The sequence below is a fragment of the Aythya marila genome (genome assembly GCF_965140915.1).
Source record: "Aythya marila genome assembly, chromosome: 3".
In the NCBI taxonomy this organism is placed as follows: Eukaryota; Metazoa; Chordata; class Aves; order Anseriformes; family Anatidae; genus Aythya; species Aythya marila.
The window spans coordinates 31866295-31890739 of record NC_139044.1 but is presented as its reverse complement, the minus strand read 5'-3'; the positions used below and the strand labels follow the sequence as shown (position 1 = coordinate 31890739).

Sequence of the window (24445 nt, the reverse complement as noted above, 5' to 3'; positions counted from 1 at the left end):
AGAAAAAAAATTAAAAATTACAGCTAAAGAATTTTATATTGATTGTAAAATATGAATGGCTTTCACGCAGAAATTAGAACACCAATAAGTTATTAATATGCATCTTGGCTGGAAACAGCATACATTGGTTACTTATAATGTAATGGTACTTTCACCCTTTGAACTCAATTGCTCAATAATAAGCTAACTTTTCTAGTCTGACACAAAGCTACTGTCCAAGCTCAAAATATCCCAATAGACCAGTTAAACGACACAGCCTGGTGTTACACGATCAGTGCTGTGAGCAGGCAGGTGTGTCTGCAGTGCAGCTCGGGAGTGCTGAGCTCATCCGGCAACATCTGCCTGGGGCAGGTGGGGAGGAAGGCAGGATGCTAACAGGGTCTCATCACATCAGAGCTGCTGACCATCATGAAACTTGCAGGAATCTCAGTAGATTGACTTCTTTCTTTTTCTGTCAAAATTTTCTGAAGATGCAGGAGCTACTGGGTGAAGAAAGTGTCATGGTATTAGGGGACAGCAGGACAGTGCACTGACAAGGTGGGAGCGTAAGCTCTGTCTCCTTAGGAAGTAGAGCTAAAAGTACACTGTTTAGCAATGAGTCTGACGTTGTCTAACAGACAGCTGTCTGGACTTGGATGTTTATTAGGACTTCAGGTACAAAGTCTGGTTTGAACTAGAAAAAAAATACACATGCAGAATAACAGCACTTTCCTAAAAACAGTTCTTTTCAGTTTGCTTAGAATAGTTATCAGATTTAGGCTATTTTAATGTGCCAAGTCTAGGTAAATCAGTGTTTAGGTCCCAGCGTGGGGAGCTGTTGTCCTCTGGCAGGTGACACGCATGCAGTGACTCCTACACTTCAGCATTGCAATGCCTGGGTAAGGTGGCTGCAGGTGCAAAGCAATTTAGGACTTTGGATCCAGACCTGTGACCTGATTTTCAGAGTTGCAATGCATCCAGAGAAACTAATGGCAGATTTAGAAAGCAGTTCTCACAGACTATTATATCTGAAAGCAAGTTGCCTAGTCTAAGGCCGCAGGCCTGTTTCAGCTATGTTTGTCCTCAGATTAATTATCTTTTTAATAACCTTTCCTGTTTTATTTGGCTTATAGAAAGATTTTTGGCAAATGGTGTTGAAAAGAGAAAATACAAGTAAAGGTTATCCAACAAAAATTTATTACCACTCCTAAACATTTGAAATACGATCAGCATGAGGATTCATGTAATACAGTTTTGTTTTTAAACACTAATGGATTATGTAATTTAAAATAATTATTTCTATCATAGTGAAAATTGTTCTCTGGAAATTAGTGAAGTTTCTATAAAATTGAAGAGCTTACAAATTTCAAATTATGAACATATGAACAGGCCATACTTTATTATTATTATTATTATTTATTTATTTTTTTAACTGGGAAAATTGTAGAATATTGAAACAGGATTCATTTTTCCATCTTAATAGACGAACCTTCCTCTCAGGTTGTAATTTGGCCTCCCATAAGGCTCATTTCATCTTCAGGTTCTCAATGGGGAACTAGTTAGCAGTTACTGTTATTATAAAGGAAATCTGTGTTCAAAGATAAAGAGATATTAGACTATAAGACTAAAAGATAGATTTACATTTGCTAATTTGCATTAAGACTGAAATTCTGTTTGGGAACACAATTTATGTTCCTGGTACCTGTTTAAGGTGTTTTTTGTTGTTGTTTGTTTGTTTGTTTTTAATAACTTTTCTTTGTTCCTGAGTGATATGGCTGGGGAAAGCTCCAACTGTTGAAGATCAATCTCTTGTCCTGCAGTCGTAATAATTTCAGTAAATGCCTTTTGTGTGGGCTCTTGCAGAAGAACCCGAGTTTGTTTCGCAGTTCTGGCAGGGCACGTTGTGCACGGGGACCCTCCTGGAGCCTTCAGGACAACGGCTGGGCACAGCGAATTGTCTCCAATGGTCCTTTCTGCCAAGCCAGCAACAGGAGGAAATACTGCCATAAGGCGAAAGAATGGTCTTGTGCCACAGGTACGAGTTTGGGGCTGTAGGTGCAATGCATCCCACACCCTGTCAGACTCAAGTTCCTCCTTGACTTTGGGCAGAGTGCAAGAGACTGGAGAAACACGCTCAGTTTGGGGCTGGCAGGTGGCTGAGGTACTATTAAGCCTTCATGCAGCCGGTCAGGGCTTTTTGGTGCTTGTGCAGCACCAGGCCTCCCCCGCTGCAGCGCACACCCCCCCTCTGCCTCCTGGGAGTAGCAGCAAAGGTGAAGCTCGCAGAAACCAGCACCGGCAGCCCGAAGGCAGAGCCATAACAGCACAAGCCGCCCCTGAACGGCCACGCCGCTCACCCCCTGCGGCAGGCGCGGCTCTCGGGGACCCGGGGACCCGCACCCGGCCCGGGGCTGCCACAGGGCGGGCCCCGGCAGCCGTGCCCCGAGGCCCGGCCGCTGCCTCCCTCGCAGGCCCGGCCCCCTGGATCCGGGTCTCGCCGCCCCCAGCGCCGCAGCGGGGCCGTGAGGCGCGGCGGGCCCCGGGCCGGGCCCGGTAGGTAGCGGGGGGCGAGGCGGCGGCGGGCGCGGGGTGGGCGCCCTGTGGGGAGGCGGCCGCGGGGACCCCCCTGCTGGGCTGCGGCCCGGCAGCTGAGCGCTGCGGCAAGCCGAGGACAGCGGGTTTGGGCGTTAAAAAAAAGGAAAAACGTCAGCTTAAAGCAGCCGGGAGGTCAGAAGTGAAGGCTGCGGTGCTGTGCGGGTAGGGCAGCGTGCTGCCCCGCTGCCCCCCCTCCGGCAAAACAAGTCGCTGCCGGCTCGGTTTTGCTGTCATTGCACACAGGCTGCTATTGCAGAAGCTGCTGGAGTTGCACTGTGGCTTCCTATCTGCACCGGTTATCCCAGCCTCAAGCTTTTGCGATTTAAAAGCGAAGTCAGTCGTTTGGGTAGAGGGGGAGAGCGTCTTTAATTCTGTGACTGTTGTCTCCCAGTTGTAGGAGAGCGCAGAAATGTCTCGCTTTGAAAATAAAGGACTGATACTGGGCATCATGGCAGGGACTGCCGGAATAAGCCTGGTCCTGATCTGGTACCGCAAGGTCCGAAAACCTGGTGCAGCTGTGCGTATACCTGACTTTGCAGATGTAGGTAACAAGCTTAATTCTGTAGGCATGCAACATGAAACTCATAACGAGCAAGGGGCAGTAATGGTTTTACACAGGAGGCAACTGCAGATACTGGAAAAGTTGAATGACTTGCTAATAAGCGTGGATGAACTGAAGAGGGAGGTGAAGTTTCTGAAAGAAGCTATTCCAAAGCTTGAAGAGCTTGTTCGAGATGAGCTCCAAGGGAAGGGAGATGCTCAGAGAGTTAGCCCATCACACAGAGCAGCAAGGCGGAGAAAAGCTGATACAACTCCTGCAAAAGAAGCTACCAGCTCTGAGGAGGCAGAAAGTGAAGGAGGGTGAGTCGATAATATTTTGTTTATGCTACATATGCATTGCAATTTGCATCAATATGCGTGTGAAACTTTGTATTGGAAACAGTAGCCCTTCAAAAGTTCTACATATGTTTTAAAGTTCTCTCCAATCAGGAAAAAAATCAGATGCTTTTAAATCAGAGAGAACTGTGGATGACCATCTGTAAGTCTGCACGACATGTGAAGCTGGTTTAATATGAAGCACATTACAGATTTCCACCAGCCTGTTTGGGAACCATCTGATGCAGTATTGCTACATAGCTATGTAATAAGAGGCAAAGTTCATGATAATGCTGTGATTTTAAGAGTGCTTCCATTAAGACAGTAGTCTTGTCTCAGGTCTCTGATAGAACTTGTTCAAACTGTAGGAGTGCTCTTGTGCTTTTCATGGTAATTGTCTCCCTTGGGCCTTAAAGATGAGTTCTTACAGTGTTCCGCCAAAAGGTATTACACACCATGGAAGTTATGTCTGAATGCAAAGCATGTACAAGTGGCAGTTTGTTTATATGCATTTGCTATTGTGTATGTTTCCTGCTGGCTTAAAATTAAGCGTGAGGGATTTCAGGTACTGACTAAGGTACAAAGTTCCTGGTTTTGATCATGGCGTTTGGTCCCATTGTGGTTAATGGGGGCTTCAGTTGAGGAACATGCTGAAGGAGTTCAGGAGAACGTACCAGGAGTTCAGGAGAGGGACTATATTTTCCTATTGTCATATGTTGCCTAATAGACCCTACAGTAGTAATGTGAAAATGGTGATGATGTTACTTTCCAGTAATTACATCTTCGTTTTGATATAATCAGGTTAGATACTTGCATGCAATTTAATCAGGGCATGTTTATAGCAAATGTGGTTTTTTTTTGGTACCACCTCCTTGGTGTGGTATACAGACATAATGCTGCCTACACTAGTATGTAAATTGTCCATTGTAAGTCACTTTTTTTCTTTTCTTTAAGGAGGCTTTAATCAACTATAATATTCTGAAGAGAAAAGAATAATGCACATAATAATTAATGAAATTCTACTTTTGAAGAGTTTCTTCATATTCATTTTAAGTTCCTGTGGGCAGAATTTCTTCTTGTGTTATATCCCAGCTCGTATGCTTTGTAAGTCTTTTATTTTGAGACCATATTTTGAGATTCCACAATTATATTACAAATTAGTTCTTCATTTTTTCTTTACTTTAAATATTCAGTATTGACAAGGGTCATCAGAAACATTTTCCCTTCATGTGGCATTCAGTTGTTTCAGTTCTATAGTTCCTCAAATTATTTATTTTTTTGGGGGTAGGTTTGCAGAGGCCTTTGCACTGAGCATAAAATAGTTGGAGATGTAGGTAAAGCTAAAGCATGGGTTTACAAATAATCAGGTTCCCAAACACAGGATAGTTGTTATCCCACACCTAGCAATTGGGATCGCCACATTTTCTCATCAGGGCAGATGCATTGCTGTTTGAGAACTAACCAAAGAAACTTGTTTGTTCAGGTTTTTCTCTGTGATGAAGAAACTGATGAGATGATCCGACACAAGTGATTAGAGTGTGCAAGAGCTTTGAATGTGTCCTTAAGAGAGGCCTTCTCTGACGAATATTTGCGTAGAATTGGAAGGAAGGAAGAGAATCCAAGGTTATAGATACCCAAGTGACTAATACTATGTGCTTTATCAGTGCTATTTTTTAATCTCCTTTGAAAAGAGTTTTTTTGTGTGCGTTTTTTTCATAACACCTTGTACTTGATGTGTTTGTTTTGCATATCTTCTCTTTTTAAGATAGTTTGATTTCATTTATGTAATTTTCTTTTTGTATTTTTTCTTCCCCTTATAAACGGATGTAGGGTATTAAGCCTACTGCCTAGCGTGCATACAGTTCAATTTTATATAGGTTATTTTGAGGTCATATGTAACGTCAGTGGCAGTTGTGCTTATTCTGTGAGAGGTTATAACAACACAGGTTTTTTTCTGGTTAACACGCATCAGAAATTCATGTGTTCTAAGTATAAACACCATGTGCCTTGCTTTTTGTTCAGTGGTGAATCCACTTAATTTTTTTTGTGAAATTTTTTTTTTTTCATTTTTTGTACACTATCTGAGATAAAGTACCTGCAAGGTGTTTCACTGCCCCAGCAATATTTTCATGATCCAGAAGACAGGATTTTATTTGTGTTAAGCAATTCTGGTTTTAAATGACACACGGGTAGATGCTGGGAATTGGCAGATGAAGTAATCATAAGAGTCTTATGCACTTGTGCTGAATAACTACATCAATTTCAGATTTGAAGAATTCTCCCAGCTTTTAATACTACCTATTTTTTTTTTTATTATTATTATTTTATAAACTATTTGATTCTGGCAGTCCTTGTTATGACCCTCACTGCTTTGATCTGTTTTGGCCATATTCCCAATGTCACTGTTGGTATTTAACACCTTGGAGAGAGAAGCTTTATATTTTGCCTTTCAAAAGTTATGTGGGAATTCTAAGTGGAAAAATATCCCTCCTCCCCCTTTTAAAAATAGATTTAGATATATCTTCACATAATAAAAGCTATCCTGTAGGAATGTGTGCTGGATGCATGAGGCACTGACTGAATGCTGAAGAGTTCTGGTTTCCATCATTCATTCACTCAGTCTAAGATTTGAGGATTTGTAACAATCACACATTCATTTACAAATAGAATAGATTGTGTCTGGATGATCACCTGGCTTGCAGAGTTTCACCTAATTCTGCCCTACTTGTCACTTTAAAGCCGCTTCCTCCCTGGTGCAGCACTGATGAACTGTTGACACCAGTGTCATGTATGGCCTCAGTCTTCAGCAAGGCTTTGCTTCACCCAGGCTTTTCAAAATGCTTTTGGCATCAGTCACCGGAAAGGTTCACAGCAGTAAATAGTTCTCCTTCTGATGTTTTATTTATAATTTTTCTCTTAACATTTCCCTTCCCTGCTTCTAAGAATTTCTTCGCTTAACCATTTCTTCGTTTATTTTTGCTGCCCATTTGTTTTCAGTGCAATCTTTGGCTGACCTGACTCTGGTTTGGTAAACTTTTCCTCAAAGGCTGTTTATCAGTCCTGTTGGGTGTGTATGCTCTACTGGGTCATCCATGCCAATCTGATCCAGATCAGTCTGTGACATATAATCACCTTTCTACTGAATTAGCTGGAGCGGATGAGACAGGGTTTGTGTCAGCTTATGACTTTTTAAGTCACCGGGAAAACAACAGATGATGTTTGATCCGTCTCAAAGTTGGGGTGTTGTGAACGGCCAATACCTGGTTAGGCCCTGTGCCTGCCAGTTAAAAGGCAGGCCAACAATTTCTGAACCAGCAGAGCAAGTTTACACCCCAGCAGTGTTTTATACCAGGTAGCTCAGTTGTTTTTTGTGTGTTTGAATGTTTTGTGGTTTGTTTTGTTTGTTTGTTTGTTTGTTTTTGTTTTTAATGCAGTATTACCTGTCTGGATTTTGGAACAGCTTAGGCGCAGTGTGGTGAGTCACTAGCATGGTTTCCATTTGCTCTTTGGACTTTAAACAGTCCTGAGTGATCCAACACAGTCCTGTTGGTTGATCATTGCTCCTCACGTTCTTATCACTGTTTTCTCTTTTAAATAAAATCTATTGGTAATAAAGGTGAAAACAGTTCACACTGATTGTAGATAGTTTTCAAGTTCTTTGAATTTCTCAGGTATTAGTTTGTCACATATAAATATTCACTTTTCATAGAATCTAGGTTGGAAAAGACCTTCAAGATTGTGCAACCATAGAATCGTAGAATGGGTTGGGTTGGAATGGCCCTGAAAGACCACCTGATTCCAACCCCCTGACACGGGCAGGGACACCTCCCACCAGACCAGGCTGCCCAAAGCCCCATCCAGCCTGGCCTTGAGTGCCTCCAGGGATGAGGCATCCACAGTTTCTCTGGGCAACCTGTGCCTCACCACCCTCATCGTGGAGGATTTTTTTCTTATATCCAATTTAAACCTATCTTCTTTTAGTTTAAAGCCATTCCCCCTTGTCCTATCACTACACTCCCTGTAGGCCCCCTTTAGGTACTGGAAGGCTGCTGTAGGGTCTCCCTGGAGCCTTCTCTTCTTCAGGCTGAACAACCCCAACTCCCTCAGCCTGTCCTAACAGGAGACGTGCCCCTCTGGACTCGTTCTAATAGGTCCATGCCCTTCTTGTGCTGGGGCCCCAGAGCTGAATGCAGTACCCCAGGTGGGGTCTTACAAATCCCCTCCCTTGCCCTGCTGGCTACTCTGCTGTTGATGCAGCCCAGGGTAAGGTTGGCTGTCTGGGCTGCAATCACACCTTGCCAGATCATGTTGAGTTTCTCCCAACCATCACGCCCAGGTCCTTCTCCTCAGGGCTGTGCTTGATCCAATCACATTCAAACGTTTTCTATTTATCATCTGATTAAACTTCTTGCAGGAAAAAAAAAAAAAAACAAGTGAAATAGCAGATATCAGTGTTATTATGCCTTGCTTTACAAATGTTTTATGTAATGACACTCAATCCTTTTTTGTTAATTTCCAGTTTGGATTACTTTGGTCATCCATTAGACTAGCAGTTTTTGAACTGTTGAAACACAAAACACATGCATTAATTTGCTTTGGTTTAGTACTGATATATATATATATATATATATATATCAGTACTATATATATATAAAAGAGTACTATATATATATATAAAATATATATATACACAAAGAGCTATACAATTATATATATATTATATATATATTATAATATATATTATTATTATTATTATATATAATATATATTATATATTATAATATTTTATATTATATATAAAATTATATATATATAATTTTATAGCTCTTTGTAACATGTAGTTTGCAATTCTACAATGAGCAGATGAATAAGCCTGCTAGCAGGTTTGTTGAAATGAATTATCAAGCTCTTTGAATTGTAGTTTTATATCGTTAATATCTGTTATGCTCTTATTTTGTCCATAAGTGTCTGGACACACTTCCTGTCTTGAAATAAAACTTGCTTCAGTTCAAACTGGTAAAGCACAGCTTACCTCATTGTTAGGAAAAATCCTAGCTCTGTATTTTTTAAAAGGCTGTGTTGCCTTCGTAGCATGTTATGTTTTCATGCTTAAAAAGTTTCAACCACGATACGGACTGAATGGAGAGCTAGTAAGAAAATTTATGCCATCAGAAACAAACCAGAAAAAAAAAGTTCTTTGTGCCTCATTTGCCAAAATGGTTGAAGTGGTGTTTAATGTTTGATACTTGATTAAATTACCTTGCTGTTATTTTACCCCCGTGACTCCTGAGCAATGTGGGAGTTTGCCTGGGTTGCCTGGCTCGTGAGGTGGGAACTCAGCACGAGTAAGTTACGGAGGCCAGGGCTGTCACCTTTGTGCTCTCCCTGGAAGAAATGCCAGGAGGCAGCAGTGTCAGCTCTGGAGCTGTAGGAGTAGAGACGAAGGAGGAAGGGCCCTCTGAAAGCACTATTTTTATTTTTCTTAGGAACTGGGGAGAAACTTAGAGGAATGCTGATGCATCTCAGGTGGTAACTAGCATGCCCAAGCTTAACCACTTGGTGTTATTTACACTCCCTTGAAAAATTTGGTATCAGGACAATTAATTTCTGTCCTTCTCTTGAAAAACTCTGTTCACTTCAAACCAAGCTGAAGAGGATTTTAAACATTTTGATTCTTTCGTTTGCAAATGGAAATAAACTTTGCTCAGAACAGCAACATAGAAACTCCAGTGCCTTAGCTTATCTCAGTGTCTGACTGATGTGAGCAGGCACAGGGTAGTACAGCCTGTTGCAGTCCCTAGAAACTACTGGCATTGTCTTATACTGAAAAAAAAAAAAAAAAACATTTGTGTTTTTCATTTCCCAGAGGTTGTTTGATAGGTATTGGTTTGCCACCATTGAAACATGCAAATGAACAAGCGAATTCAAATTGTTCCCTCTGCTGTTTCTCAGCACAGCCATGGCCCAGAGGTCATGTTTCCCTAGGAGAGGTGGAATGAGAAGGGCTGATGTGGTACGGTCTGATCCGAGGACCTCATTCTTCCATGGTTAGCTCCTTAGTTAGTACTCCTACAAATTCAGCTTGAATATGGTGGGATTCTGTGGCCACTTCAGTACAACTATGGAAGAACAATATGCTCTGGTTTTAAAGATGTTTCAGAAAAGCAAAGTAAACATTCAATGACTTATGAATACAGACTCTGAGGATGTAATATAGGTTTTATTATCAACTTCAGCATTATCAAGATTTGCTGTTATAGAAAGCAAATCTATAGGAATCTATGAGATTTCTCATCTCTGCTCTGCTTTATGTTGTGTGGCTTTTTTTTTTTTTTTTTTGTGGGGGGTGAGGGTTATTTGTTTGAACATGTATGCACATTTTAAATATATTTTTTAGTAAATACAAAACTTTTTAGACTCGTCTTTCCTATATTACTTTGTTAATTTGGCAGAGAAATCATCATGCCACATCTTGCAGTTCTGTGCCTTCGTAAGTAGCTGTAAATGGTCATTTACAAGCTGCAAGTGGATCTGCCAATGTTTTAGGTCTGGTCACTTCCTAAAGCAACTTCTTAAATAGAATATTTGAAAACCATAATTATTAACCTCCATTCATATTGCTAACATTCTGTACTGGTTATATAGATGCAAAAATCAGTTTTTATATATTTTGACTGTCCTGATTATTGAGTTGCTTAAGGTATCTAGTGTGTTGCAAGCTTTTTCTGCTAGTCGTTACCGTTTAAAAATCTCTCAGCTTAGCAGCTAATACTTCTAAATTATTATTTTTCATTAGAACAAGATTATCAAAAGTTAAATGCAAAAGATCAGGCTTTTCTGCCATAAGCAAATGGTTACTTTTTAAAAGTAAATGCTGTTCAGCTGCTTTATGTGAAATTGGAGGGCACTAATATATGCTCAGTCCTTTGGACAGTAAGGCCACCTACTTATCTCTGTGAGGTATTTATGGCTTTTGTCAACATTTCTTTGACCTTGCCTGCCTTGTGCTGAGTACTTCTGCGCTGAGCGTAATGAATTAATATAAGCTCTTTCCCAATTTCAGATATTCTGACCTTCAGAATGTACAAAAGCTAAGGAAAGAAATTGATAACAATGATATTATCACTTATATTTAGATCTTTGAAGTGTTTAACAGAACGTTGTGTAAGTGATTCTTATAGCACTTGTGGTTTGGTTAGTAAGCCCGTGCCCATTTCAAAAAATACAGAAATTGAGGCCAAGAGTTCAAGAGGCCTATTCAGGGTTGCAAAGCATGTCATAATACACATTAATGATTTAAAGTGTTCTGTGTTAGAAACACAAGGACACATGTGTTTCTAATATGTATCTAAATTTTTTCAATGTAGTATTAGGCAGGACAATATAATTACTTGCCTGTTGTGTTTGGAATTATGGTTATCCTTTTGAAGATAAAGGTTCTGTAACAACAATAAGCTTGATTCCATGTATTAAAAAATTATTTTCAGGACAAATTGAATAAATTACACTCTGTTTTTTGTTTTGTTTTGTTTTGTTTTCACTTTAATTTCACAGTAATTTGCCCATATTTGTAGAAAAGATGGTTATTTATTTTCTGTGTTTTTTAGTTACCTCACAGCTCATACTGATACTGAAGGAGACTCTGAGGAAGAAAAGGGGTGTAAGAAACCACCTGATGTCACTGTGCAGTCAGAAGAAGAAGAGCTACTTACTCTTCTACAGCAGGTGGACAGTTTGCACAAGGGTTCAGAAGATGATAAAAAGGAGAGCTTCAGGCTGCTGCTTGAGAAAGATGACAAGGTATTAAAGGGTAAACTTAATATTATGTTGCTATTAGCTTATGGTTAGCTCTACCTCTGAGAACTTCCTTAACGTAAGCATAAAAATACACTCAGGAACAGAAGATGCAATTTCATGCTCACTTTAAAAATATGGTGAAAAATAAATATTTCAAGGTGGTACCAATATTCATGTTGGGTGGGCATGGAAGTTGCGTTATTTTATATACCACCCAGGCTCAGTAATTGATATATATAATTTATATACCACCCAGGCTTTGTTTGGTATGTGTATTCTTACATGCAACAAAGAAATATATAATGGGCTTTTCTTCTAGATAAATTAAACTTTCTTTGCTGGTTTTAGAATTGCCCATAGGAGAAAGTCCTGTGGAATAAGATAGTATCCTGACCAAGTGTCCTGAAGAAATGACATTATGAGCCTGTAATCTGCTTATACCTTTATGGTAATCTTTGTGTGAATTTTTCCTTTGATGATTTTACTATGTACTTGTGTAACTCTTGATAAAATTTCAAAATGTTTTATGGTTAGTGCTTTTTTCAATGTATCATTTTCTTCTGATTTGACAGACATAAGTAGTTCTGATTTTATTTTTATTTACATATTGAAATACCCAAGCAAGTAGATGAGGTACTACTTGAAAGTGAATGTTGTGCACATTTCATTCCTAAATAAAATATGCATCACACCATTCAGGGAGCTGTTGTGCTTTACTGGGTTACCTTTATATTTTTAATTAAAAAACAACTGTAAAACCGTTTTTTTGAAATAAAATTATTTAGACTGTCTAGGGTATTTCCAAAAGCTGTCTTCTCCTTTGGCAATTGAAAATTGGTATCTGTTTCATATATGGAAATTAGAAGTTCTATAGAAGGATACGAACTGTCCAATGGTTTATGCCATGTTCCTCTAACCTACTCTAAGTATTATTAAAGAAAGCTGTGTAAATCCCATTCTGATCAGTTTAATTACTCAGCTGTCCTCTACTTTCAGTATGAAAACTGTGTGGACTTTCTTTGGAGAGTTGCACGTGCTTATGGAGATATGTTTGAGATGACTGCTGATACTGAGGAGAAGAAGAAATATGTTTCTGATGGTAAATACATAAAAAATGTTTGTGTATAATGTCATGTGAATGTGGTGAAACATTATTTGAGCTTCAGTACATTTTTCCAATCCAGTAAATGTGAGCGTTTTTACTGTAATAAAAACGTTTTGCACAAAAAAATGCAACCTTACCTAGCTTCAGTCCAGTCTTTCCTCATCGCAAAGATCTGAAATTGGTGCGGAAGTATTGCTGGACATGACTGAAGGCTGTTGGCTCTGGATGGTGCCTTAAAATCCTTTATTTTGATAAGAATCAGATGGAAAGAGGATGTGCTGACAACATCTGTCTTCTTTAAAGGAAGGTTTGTTTTTCTGCTTTTCTGAGGCAAAGGAGCACTCCTACAAACGAGCAGCCTCTTTTGTGGTGGTGGTAGGGGTAAAACAGTGAATCTGGAAACACCGTCCACAAGAAACATAAGTTAGGTGTGACAACTGAAGATGTTGCTTCCAGTCTTCTCTCCCCATCTATCCTTTTTGACAACTTAGCCTTAACAGGCTTCTGATTTTCTTCTTCATAGGTCTTTTTTTTTTTTTCCTGTTGTTGCTTTTAAAAGTGTCTTCCCCCTCCTCCCCCCCCCTTTTTGTTTCCTGTCTAGTTGTATTTTACATTTACAGTAAAAAGTTTACAGTTTACATTTCCTTTTTTATTTTGGACCTTCCCTTGATTGCAGTAAAGCCTACTTCTTTTCTACCTGTGTCACCCTACTCAAGTCTGTTTGACACATTGTTCTTATGGTAATCCTTTTTGCCTGTATCTGAGAATGTCTCTCTCTCTCCTTTATTTATGCATTTCCTCTCCTTTTTTTTGCTGCAGCAAATTAAGGTTATGTAAGTATATTCACAACATTCAGGTTGTTTTATCTTTTGTGACTATTTTCACGTATTTAATTATTTATTTATTTTCCTGTCAACAGTGACACCATCACTGAAAAAGCAATTTTGACTGCCCTTTGTCATCCTTGAAGGCAGTGTCATGCTTGTGGGCTGTCATTACGTATTCTATAACTAACCTTAGCTTGTCCAAGTTCCCCATCCCTATCCTTTTATCATCTAAATGCTCATGAAGACTTGTGCTATCTTAACTACTTAATTGATACTCTCTTTGCTTTAGTAGCAGCTTAGCTTCTTTGTACGTAAGTTGCATATTGCTGTGAAGATTATGACACAAACTATGTTACAACAGTGAACTCTGTTATTGTATCCTTTGCCTTTACCAGTAACTAGATGTCACCTGTTTCAGGAAGATAATGGCATAGCAAAAGACAGGGAGAGAAGGAATGATGTTTGGACTTAGGTGTTGAGTAATCAGCCTTGGCTGTCTCATTCTCACAAAGTGCTGGGTGGCGGCAGCCTTTTTTCTCTGTTTTTGGAAGTAGTGCAGAGGGATTGAGGCTGCGGGGGAGCTGGCAGTAGTTTTGTGTTTTTCTTCATTCCACTAGGTTGGAGGATTGTGTATGCTGCTCTTTGTTTTTATGCAGTTAACTAGTAATACAGAAATGTCAGTGTGGTTTAATTGGTTGCAGCTGAGATCTTGCAAACTGTAAGCATCTCTTCTGAACATCGTACTGGGTGTGTGGGTTTGATCAAGCCACCTACTGTCATCTTTATTCAGTTAAAAGTGGAACCTAATGAAGGTCTTTACTGGAAATGAAATTTAACTAGTTCATTCTGTACCCAAGGCAGAAAACAGCTCTGCTGTGTTTTTTTTTTTTTTTTTTTTGTTTTGTTTTGTTTTGTTTGTTTGTTTGTTTCTTTTTTCTTTTTTCTTTTTTTTTTTTTCCCTGACAGGTGCTTCTCTAGCCTGCTTTTAAGGGAATTCTATCTTACAAACACAGCCACCTTCAACAGTCTCGTCTAATCCTTCCCTCATTTAGTTGCATCTGAATTAATGAAATGAACTAAGAGAATAAATAAAATGGGGGGAGAACACTATATATGTATGTAAATGATGTAAAGCCATGATTGTCAATCTATATGTTTGTAAGAAGAAGAAGCAATTTATTTGCAGCTAGAGTATATCTGATTTCTTGGTTCTTGAGCGTTGCCTAAGATGTGGAAGAGTACAATGAATCTTTTAACATATTGTGTTCCTTTTATAGGAAAGGATAAAGCTGAAAAGGCTGTCCAGCTGGATGCCAGCAGTGCTGAGAGTCACCAGTGGTAAGTTTGAGAAAGTGATTTTTATTTTTTTTTGTAGTTATATATATTTTCAAATTCAGCAAAAAGACGGCTGTCTTTTGGCTATAAATAGTGCCCACAGCAAGTTGTATTTATCGTGCTGGAGTTGGACAGCAATTTGATAAAATATTCATTAATAGTTTTATGGAAGTCAATTACTGTCAGTTTTAGCTAAAAAATTACATTGAAGTATTTTGTGAAGCAGTTGTTATAGCATGTTAAACAGCTTACCAACCATACTTTAGTAAGTACTATGAAATCGAGGTGTAAATATTTTGCTTAAATCAGCGTATGACTGCTCAGAGAAACCATAGCTTTCTATTAATTTTCCTTTCTCAACAGTTTTCAAAATAGCGTCCTTCAGTCTCATATTGTCTTTACATTTACAAAAAGTAAGCACCCTCCCAAAATTTTGATAATCTAAACTCCAATAATTAAAAAAGTGACAGCATTGTGGAAGTTTGAAATAACTTGTCAGTTTTTGTTCTATCATGTCATCTTCCTCTAAGCCTTGCACTTGGATTAATTTCATAGACCTTGCCAGAAATTAACAATCTTTTTGCAAATTGAATATTTTTTTTTTTTATCCAATCAATGTTATCAGGTAGAAGGTAATTCTGCTGAGTTCTAACCAGTAATTCCTCACGTTGCTCTTTTGCTAGTCAATTTTATTGAATTTCTGATTTCTTTTCTAATGCTCTTAGCTTTTCCTTTCCAGCTTAATTAAGAACATAGAAATCAAGCTGGATTTCTATGGATTTCTATTTTATCAAGCTATGATAAAATTAATTAAGAACATAGAAATCAATTTTATCATTGCGCTTATAGGTTGGGAACTTGCTTATCTTTCAGATATCTAAACCCTATCCCAGGCTTCCTTTGCTGTCTAAAAAGAAGTAGCCACTTCTGAAGTGCAGTCCATCTGAGTTCATTTTACCCATCTGAGTTAGGGTGAGATTAATTTTTCCTCAGGCTCAGTTGACTACTTCTCCATTGCCAATAAAGGGAGCACATGTCGGCTAGCTCAAGTTTAGATATGTGATTAGATACAGATGATTTCATTTAATTAGGTGACTCTCCAGTTTGGTCTCTCGCTCCTCTGGATCTTCAAAGATGGCTATGTTATTCTTCCCGCCTGTGTTCCTGTGAGCATTGCCATATTTCTATGATTTTTGTTTCCCTTTTAGTTTATAGCAATTAGCGATCAAAACACCCACTTTGTAATAATGGGGTGCTGGACGTGGTGTGCTGTGGGAATCTTGGCTAAGCTTCACTGTCACAGAAATTTGCATTTACTTTTTCCAGTCTCTTGGAAGTAATGGTGACGCCTGTCTGGAGGTGAAACCTAGGCCCCAGGTGTTTGTAATGTGGCAGTTTACGGTAAAAAACTGTTGCTTTTGGACTTACCCACCTGCCTCTTAATGCCAATCAGCTGGAGGTTGCAACTCTGGTGGCAAAATTAACAGAAAATAGGATCATCTGAGCATCACTCCTCAATTCAAGGTGATTTGAAGCCCCTGTAGCTAGAGCACCTGCTGAAAGCAATTTGCAGCCATTTCTGGTGTTTGCCTGATCACAGTCATAGTCACTTCTTCGGATAATGCTGGTGTACCCCTCTCAGCTAAAGCTGGGCCTATAAACTATCATAAATCACACACATGCACGACTGCCCATTCCCCCCCACTAGCCTGTGAAACCAACAGAATCTTGTAGTGTAAATTCTAGTGGCAGAAACTATGTTGACAAAAGCTTGCACGCTATTTGGGCAGATGTAGGTGGTCTGCTGGACTTCAGATGCGAGATCCTGTACTGGCAGGCACATCTAGCAAGGGAAGAGTTATGAGTGTAAGGAGATGTGGTCAAAGAGTTAGCTGAGAAAGCCAATTTGAGAGTTTTAAGTAGAGAATTTCATGTTTTGTAAGCTACTGCTTCTTGTTACAAGCAACGGATTTTTGTAGGGTTTGCAGTTGCCATACTTCTTGTATGTGGGTTGCAAATAAATGTGAGGGTTTTATCACTTACTGAACTGGTGGCTTTCTAGAGATATAGATGGACACAACAGATTTGAATAGCTTGGTATAATTATATTTTTCCACATTATTTTATCTGTTTATTTTTCTTTTCTGAAGTCTTTCTGACTTGATGCATAGTAAGTATAGTGCACCATGCTGCTCCAGCTGAAGCACTGAATGTAGTGAACTTCCCTGTTGATATGATCCAGAAAGACAGTTGAATGTTGCTTTCTAGCCTGGCAACTCTTAGGCTGGGGTCCTCTTCTGCTGTGCTGCTACCTAACCAGCAGTGGGCTTGTTTTGTAACTGTGCACTTATTTTTTTCTTCCTTGGTGTAGTACTTTCCACAAGTTGCATAGATTTCATGTTGATTATAGATCATTTCTCTGGTTTACTGAGGATGATCTCCCATTTGGGATGCAAATACTTGTGTCCAATTTGCAGTCTTATTTTTGAAGGATTTTTTTTTCCTATTTTTTATAAAGCATTGATTTCATTAATGAAATTACTGGAAGATAATTCACCCAGGATGAGACTCTATGGAACACCTTTAACAATGCTCAGGTTCACATGAACCTTGTTCTGTAGCTGTCTACAGGTGATTTAATCTAAACAGTATTTCCATAATTAGGTTGAGAGATGTCATACAGGACAAACTCAGTGGGTATAGTGAGGTCTATATTCCCTGCGTTGCTTTCCTTTAATATACTAAACTGGTTTACCTTTTCAGGAAAAAAAAACAAGGTGGTTTTCTTTGATAATGTGTGTTCAGGACAAACTTGTGTTAACTGCTATGTGTACCTCTACACTTAAGCAAAAAAAACATCCCAGAATGTTTTCAGATTAGGCTGGCTTGTCTGTAACCTCTGTCCTGTCTTTCTCTTTCACTTTCAAAATAGCAACTGTTCTTCCCTTTTCCTTTCTCCTGGGACCTTCCCCATTACCCGGAAGAACTTGGTTGTCAGCTGTATGTCAGATCTGCTTTGGTTGGGTCTGGCAGATGCAAATTTATGCAGTTTATCTTAACAGTGTTTTACATGTTAATTGCCATGAACAGGAAAGAAGAGTTCAGGGAGTCCTTTCTGTATCAACTGGGCTCTCAAAGTTGTGTGCAAACAGAATTCTGCTTAAAATCATAAATAGCCAAGATAGTGTGTGAACAGAAAAGCAAAATACAATTAAGACATGAAGAAATAAGATGTGAGAGTAATACGAAATCTGTAATTAAAAATGATAAGAGAAAAGCATAATGAAAAATATATAAAATATTAGGATTGCTAACAGGCAGTCACTTAGGGAAGAAGTGTGTACCAGTTTTACCCAAGTTCACAGTTGAAGTGCACTACCCAGTTCCAGGTTGGCGTGTAACTGTATTCCTTATGCATGCCTACATTTGAGTAAAGGACTTCTCCTACCCTTTGGGAGGATGGAGAGTTATATGATAGACCACTTGGTATTTGACAATGCCAGGGTATTTGTGTGACACGACATACATCACATGTGATTTTTTGGGCCCTGTACCCTTCTGGGCCGGCAGCTGGGAGTGATGGGACACCCTATGGCATCTCCAGCAGCAGTAGGCAGAGCAGTCCAGGCAGGGATTCTGTGAATTGAACAGGGGCTCTATCAACTATAATTGGAGATCAGATACACGGCGAGAACTTGGTCTGGCTGCAGATGAGCATGAGGAAAAACAGCACTGTCTCAGACCAAAATTCTTCCTTTTCATCTCACTGCTGTTGTAAAAGTTTGTAAAGTTATATAAGGTAATGGAAGAACCTACTAAATAATTTTAGCTTGTGTAAGGTAAGTCCATCAATTTGTCAGACGGATTTTTTTCACTTTTTATGTAAGATTACCTGTTTTGGTATTAGCTGCTGGTGATGAAGCTGGCTTTCTGAGCTTGCCCACGGAAAGATCTGGTTGATTTTTACTAATCTGCACTTTATCTTTCCTGAGGGGTTTTGATATTTCCTATCAACACAGCTGAGGTTTTAACGCATGTTTGGTATAGCTGCTATCTACATTGTTCACTCATGCATTACTTCTAATGTTGTCTTAAACTGTTTAATAAATGAGTAAGGATTAAAGGATAGGCCTGTTCTTTTCCTGGTCATATTCCCAGCTCTCTACTTACGGTTAACCTGGGGAAGAGCGATATAAGCCAAGAGGAAATTGATTTCAACCATGTTGGTTTCATCTCTCGTTTTGTTTTCTGGTTATGAATTGTTAAATACTTTCCTTTGTGGTCTTTTTCCTTCTGCTATATTTATAGAACCTCTTCTTATTACTTCATATTTCTCTTGCAAGTTGCAATTCAGTTTGTACTGAGGATTTCTGATGTAGATCTTCAGTTGTTTGTTTGTTATTCTTTAATACCCAACCAATAAGGGTAATACTAGCTTAGATGTGTGTGTATGTCTAATTTTAGGGCCAATTCCTTTTTGATTTTCAATGGAGAACATTTCACGGGAACTGAATTAGTCTTTACAACTGCTTCTTGCCTTTCCTCTGCATCAGAAAGGGTCATTTGCAGCTGCACCGTTGAATATTTTTTCACAATAACACTTTGATAGAACTTTATATAATCTGGCACTCTTTTTACAGTTTAGCAAAGAGCAGGGCAATAGGCCTCTCAAAGTTTCTTTTGGAAGCTTATCCCTGTTTCTTGAAAGCTCTGTTTACAGCATAAATAAAATATGTTTTGGTCACACCCTGACTGACATAACTGTTCAGTAAAGCCCTAGTACAGATGAGAGTTATACTGGCAAAAACATCTCTTTTCCAGAGCAGGGTTTTTCTTGTGCTGTGCAACTGCTAGGAGCTGTCTGGGAAGTAAAATGTAATTTTTATCTGCAGCACTAGAACTCTGGGGAATGATTTTGTCGGCAGACTCTTGCTCATGTAGGCCTCGAGTTCAGTTGTCGTGTCTTACACGCAACGCAATCACACTTCATGCTGCGGTTGCCAGTCAGATCACTAAACCTGTTTTGAATGGTCAATTCTAAAAAACTTTAATAAATAGAAACACTAGAAAATAAAACCATAGCCGTAACCTTTTATTATTTGTTTGATCACCCCTGAAGAGATGGGGAATAACTACTGTGCATGGCTTGCTGATTTGTGCAGCCTGCATTGATCATTATGAGTTGTGAAAGAACCTGCCTGCAAAAGTTGCCATAGGCCAGTTGCAGGTCATGGTGTTTTCCCCACGTCTCAAAAAAAGTGGGTCAGCGATTCCCAAATGGTAACTGTGAACCCTCGCACTTCATCTTGGACCATGGACCATCATTATACTCACGTTTTTAACTGGAAGTACAACAAGGATGATTCAGTACTGTAGTTACTTCAGATGGCAGTGCTCTACGGTTTTACAATTACACAAAGCACAAAATATAAACACATGTTAGTAGTATACAAACTTAAGTTCTTCTGCAAAACATGAGTTTTTTGTTTTGTTTTGTTCAAGATTTTGGTCCAGAAAGCTTCTCTGCTGTTACCCAGGGCCCTGCACCTCTTTTTTTTTTTCTTTTTTTTTTGCCCAAGAGGCGTTGTTACAGTTTTTGCAAAGAACAGAGAGGTTCCTAGATGCAGACAGTTTTCATGCCATTTACTTAGAAAAACCATTTGGTGCACTACGTTTTGGTTTGTTTGCCACAAACGAACTTAGTACTACAGTTAAGTTCAGGTTACTCTGTAGATCTTACCTGCTGATAGGAGCTGTATAGCACATGTGTTTCATTTAGACCAGAAAGAAATTCTCAAGCGAAAACCGAGTAATTTTAAGTGAAGACTCCTCCTGAACCACAGTTGCCCCCAAGACCTTTCATGCCATGTACTATAATAGAATTATGTAATAGAATTATAACAGATAATTTGTAGGGCTCAATGACAGAAAAGTAGTTTTCTAGTGAAATAAAACTCGTAAAAGAACATTTTGTAGGTTATTGTCATACTACTGACTTAAAATGAAATCTATACCAGGTATCTAACTGTGTTTACTTGTAACCTTCTCTCCTGAGTTATCCCTTATTTAAAGTGACTTTTGAACTGTAGCAGAGACAGATAAATTACAAGCTATAAGCATCTGTTTCTATTATACAGTCTTACTTTTCAGGAGTTGATACCTGGACCAGAAATACTGCTCTCAGTCAAACTTCCTGTAACAAAGTTTCAGGTTAGTAGTTATTTGTCTTGTATTAGCTTTATGAGAAGACCAAAAACTAGTTTTACAGCAATCTTTGTTCTTAATTATGCTTAATCTTAATAAATTATCCTTAAATTACTTATTATTTCAGAAAAAAATAATCAAATATAGAAGGACAAATTTAGAAGCCATTTCTGCAAATGTGTAACTTGTTCTATAGTAAGTGGATCAGAGAGATGTGTATCTCTGGTTAAAGAGCACTTAAGTTAGATAATGGTGGAAGGTCACCTGTAAGGACTATGTGGTTGCAGGGGATAGTGATTAGGTAAGTCATTTTTTGAGCAAAATAAAAGAACCCACAATCTAGTGAGGATTCTTTTTCCTTTCCATAGAACAAGTCACTGCAATGTTTCTGTTCAGAAATGTTGCAGTGCCTCAGGATGTTTTTGGTCCTTCCTCCCAAGTTCTTTGTCTACTCATGTTTTTATTTTTTGTGGTGTGGATTTTCCTCTTTGTGGAGGGGAGATAGCAGATGTTGACACTTGCATGACAGGAGCGCTTCACAGAGGGCTTCAGATAGTACTGCTGTGATGCGTCCCCTGGGACAAGGTTCTTGAAACAGCAATGCAGCAAGTTCAAAGGAGGTAGGTTTGAATTGTGAAAACATCTATTTACTAGAAGCTTTTTTGCCAGAATGGTCACAGGGAAAATAATACTGGCAACCAAGTGGTCCCTTACTACCTTTCTGTCAAGGGCAGTCGTTGTGTTGCTATCTGTGAAAGCTATCATTTCACTATGTTTCCAGATTTGTCAGGACTATACCTGGCTAATTTTTTTAAGGTCATATTTGCAGCTTTAAGGACTACTAATGTCTGTTACAAAAATAAAATCTTAACTTTTTGGAACGCAATTTGGTTGTGGATTCTACCGCCTCAGAAATGCAACTATGGCATATGTTTTCTACTGATGAACTTCTATGAATGTCCCTTAGCAGCAGCATGTTTTCTTCTTTTGATTTATTATGTTAGAATTTATTAAGCCAGAATTCTTCAATGACCTTACTTTAATGTTTTGTTTTGTTCTTGTTTTCTACCAAAATATGGCTATGGTTTTCATGGAAGTGTCATCTATGCAAGTGTATGCTACATGTGATGTTTTCCTGGAGCTCAGCTTCAGTGCTCTGGTAATTTTTTAATATGAAAACTATTTTTCTGCCAATTTCTACAACGTAGAATGCATTCCAAGTTGTAAAAACAAAACCAACTAAAAATAAAAAATAAAAAAGTCAACACCCAACAACCCAAATCCTGAACACTTCACTTTGCACCTTGGCACATTTTACTTTGTCCATTGGCAGTCTTTCACATTCTTAGCCGCTACTTCTGTACCCTCACCCCCATGAGGGGGGTGATAGCAAACTGATGTTTTATTTTTCCTTTGAATCTTAATAGCTATACTTTTATAATGATGCATCATTGTAGCAAAGTGATACAACTTGAAGAATTAATAACTCTGATCTCCAAGAGTAATGCAACAGGAGTCGTAAGCAGCGAAATAAGTTGCAAAAATCTCCGTACAATTCAATAGGAATTGATATCTCGTTGACATCAGATTAAAAAGAAAGCTTTGGGGTCTGGCTGCATTGCAGTCTGTGAAATATGTGTGTGAGGGGATTGAAGGCCAAGTAGTAAAATGGGATTTGGAGTGTCCTAACGTGGCTTAATTCTGACTGGAGGCTTTAAATCTTTTCTGTATATCCGTCTCATATGGGATGGATAAACTGTGGTTGCCAGAACCTAGCTGTTGGTATCATCTCTCTGAATTTGTGGTTTTAAAAATCATGTTGCTTGCGAGCATTCTTGATGTAAAAACTTGCTGGATCTACCTGCTGCTCTTCTTTTTGCAGCAGGTATGCCCCTCACAGTCTTATCTTGTTGGAATATGTATAGAAATTCTGGAACACCAGAAGGGATAACATGAATTCCCCTTGATCTGGGGAAAAAATAATAATAATTGAGCTTTAATTGTGAATGATTAAACTGCATATAAATATTTTATCTGTATTAATGAACTTACATGGCCATCTACGTTACATTTATTTTGATGAATTTCTGTGGCCATTTGTTGACATTATCCAGGGGTAACATTAGCAGTTAGATCACTTCTTTTCAGTGCTAGCATTGCATAGCTTTTTATTTCTCTCTGAGAAGACAGCATAGTAGTATTTTAATCCTGATTTTCACAGAGCATAACTAAGCAGCGGTTGCGAGGAAAAAACAGGAAAACTTGCTTGTAAAAGATACATTTCACTCATTTCTTAAGCTATTTAATCATTATTATGTGATTTTTATTTATTTTTCTCCCTGTAGTTCTTATAATAGCGGACAAAATGATTTTTAAAAAAAAAAAAAAAAAAAAAAGCTAAAATCCCTAGGGCTTTCAGTTGCTGGATGTTTCCACGTGTGGCCACCAGATGGAGCAGGGCGCTGAAGAAGACCGAGGAGCTCAGCAGCTCGCTCAGCTGCGGGGTGAGGATCTGGGCAGCAGCAGCACTGCTGCTCTGCCTTGCGAGGAGCTGTGCCATGGACCTGGCAAGACGATTTCTGGATTGAATTAAAAAAACGGATGGAAGCGTATTTAGCTAGGTCCTCCCGAGTTTGTGCTGATCGTTTTCTTAATACTCCTGTCTGGATCAGTGAGAATAAAGTTTGCTTTCTTATGCTTCTTTTGTAAAACTTTAAAATCATTTCAAACATCTAAGAATTCTTTCCAGTTAAAACCTAAATTAAATAATAATAATAATTAAAAAAAAAAAAAAAAAAACACAGATCTTTTCTTTCTCTCCCAGAAATGAGCATCTGAAATGCCGTCAAATCTTAAATCAAATTAACAGATTTATGCCAATTTCTTTTTTTGTATAGCCCCGTTCAAAAGTGTAAAATAGAGACAAAAAGAAAGTTAATACAGAAAGACGTTCTCATTTTTTCCTTGGAGGGGAAAAAAAAAAGCTTTCAAGTTAGTAGGTCAGCTTATTTTTTCATTCATTGAAAATTTCACTGTGATTTCCCTCCCCGGCGATTTTAGCTGTAAGTAGAAGTTTTTCTTTGAACTGGTTTAGACTAAGGCCCTCTTTCTTGTCACGCACAGACAGGGAAATACTGCAAGGTGCTGGATTAGCTTGTTCGCTTTTCATTGTTTTCTTTTGTAGCAGCAATCCGTTTAGCTATGGTATGCTGAGTTTATCAGATTAGCACTTAATGAGTAAAGGGAATAGGGGAAACGTTGCCTGAGTTACTGAAGCCTAATAAAGGTTTCCGTGCCTTCCCCCTCTTTCTAAATACCTGAACTTTCCTGACCCCCCCTTGCTTTTTCTCTCCCTCCCAGCTCTTTCCCATAGGAAATACGCTCCCCATGCAGATTTAACTGTCAGAAGTAGTGCTGCCATGTGCTGGATTTTGTTCTGTGCTTGCTGGTCACAACTTACATCCTGCTCAGCAGTGTTTGGCAGGCTGTTCAGAGCTCTTACAAATTCAACTACTCATTATTCTGACTTTCATGCCTTACCTGGAAACGCTTGCAGACTAAAAATGCAATAACCTATAGTGTGGGTATTCCTAAATTAAAACCATTAGGTATGACTGTAAGCAAAGCAATTATTTATTTAGTTGTGATAACGGTGATATTTTAATTAAAATTCATTGGAGCTTGAATAATTACATTATATAAAGAAATTCAAGAAAGCTGAGGTTTA

General features: G+C 38.7%; 1 protein-coding gene across 3 annotated transcripts in view; it reads left to right on the top strand.

Moving 5' to 3' along the window:
* Window positions 1-1931: 1931 nt before the first annotated feature.
* The window catches only part of RMDN2 (regulator of microtubule dynamics 2), a 47490-nt gene continuing 24976 nt past the window's right edge, over window positions 1932-24445 (top strand). The window contains exons 1-5 of one of the 3 annotated variants that reach the window (XM_082757797.1): window positions 1932-2014; window positions 2966-3435; window positions 11058-11250; window positions 12244-12346; window positions 14457-14517. In XM_082757797.1, coding sequence (XP_082613923.1) covers window positions 2984-3435; window positions 11058-11250; window positions 12244-12346; window positions 14457-14517 — 809 coding nt within the window. In that variant the 5' untranslated portion in view covers window positions 1932-2014; window positions 2966-2983. Of the gene's footprint in view, window positions 2015-2307; window positions 2533-2565; window positions 3436-11057; window positions 11251-12243; window positions 12347-14456; window positions 14518-24445 lie in introns of those variants that run through there. The other 2 variants (XM_082757795.1, XM_082757796.1) reach the window with 2 other exon arrangements.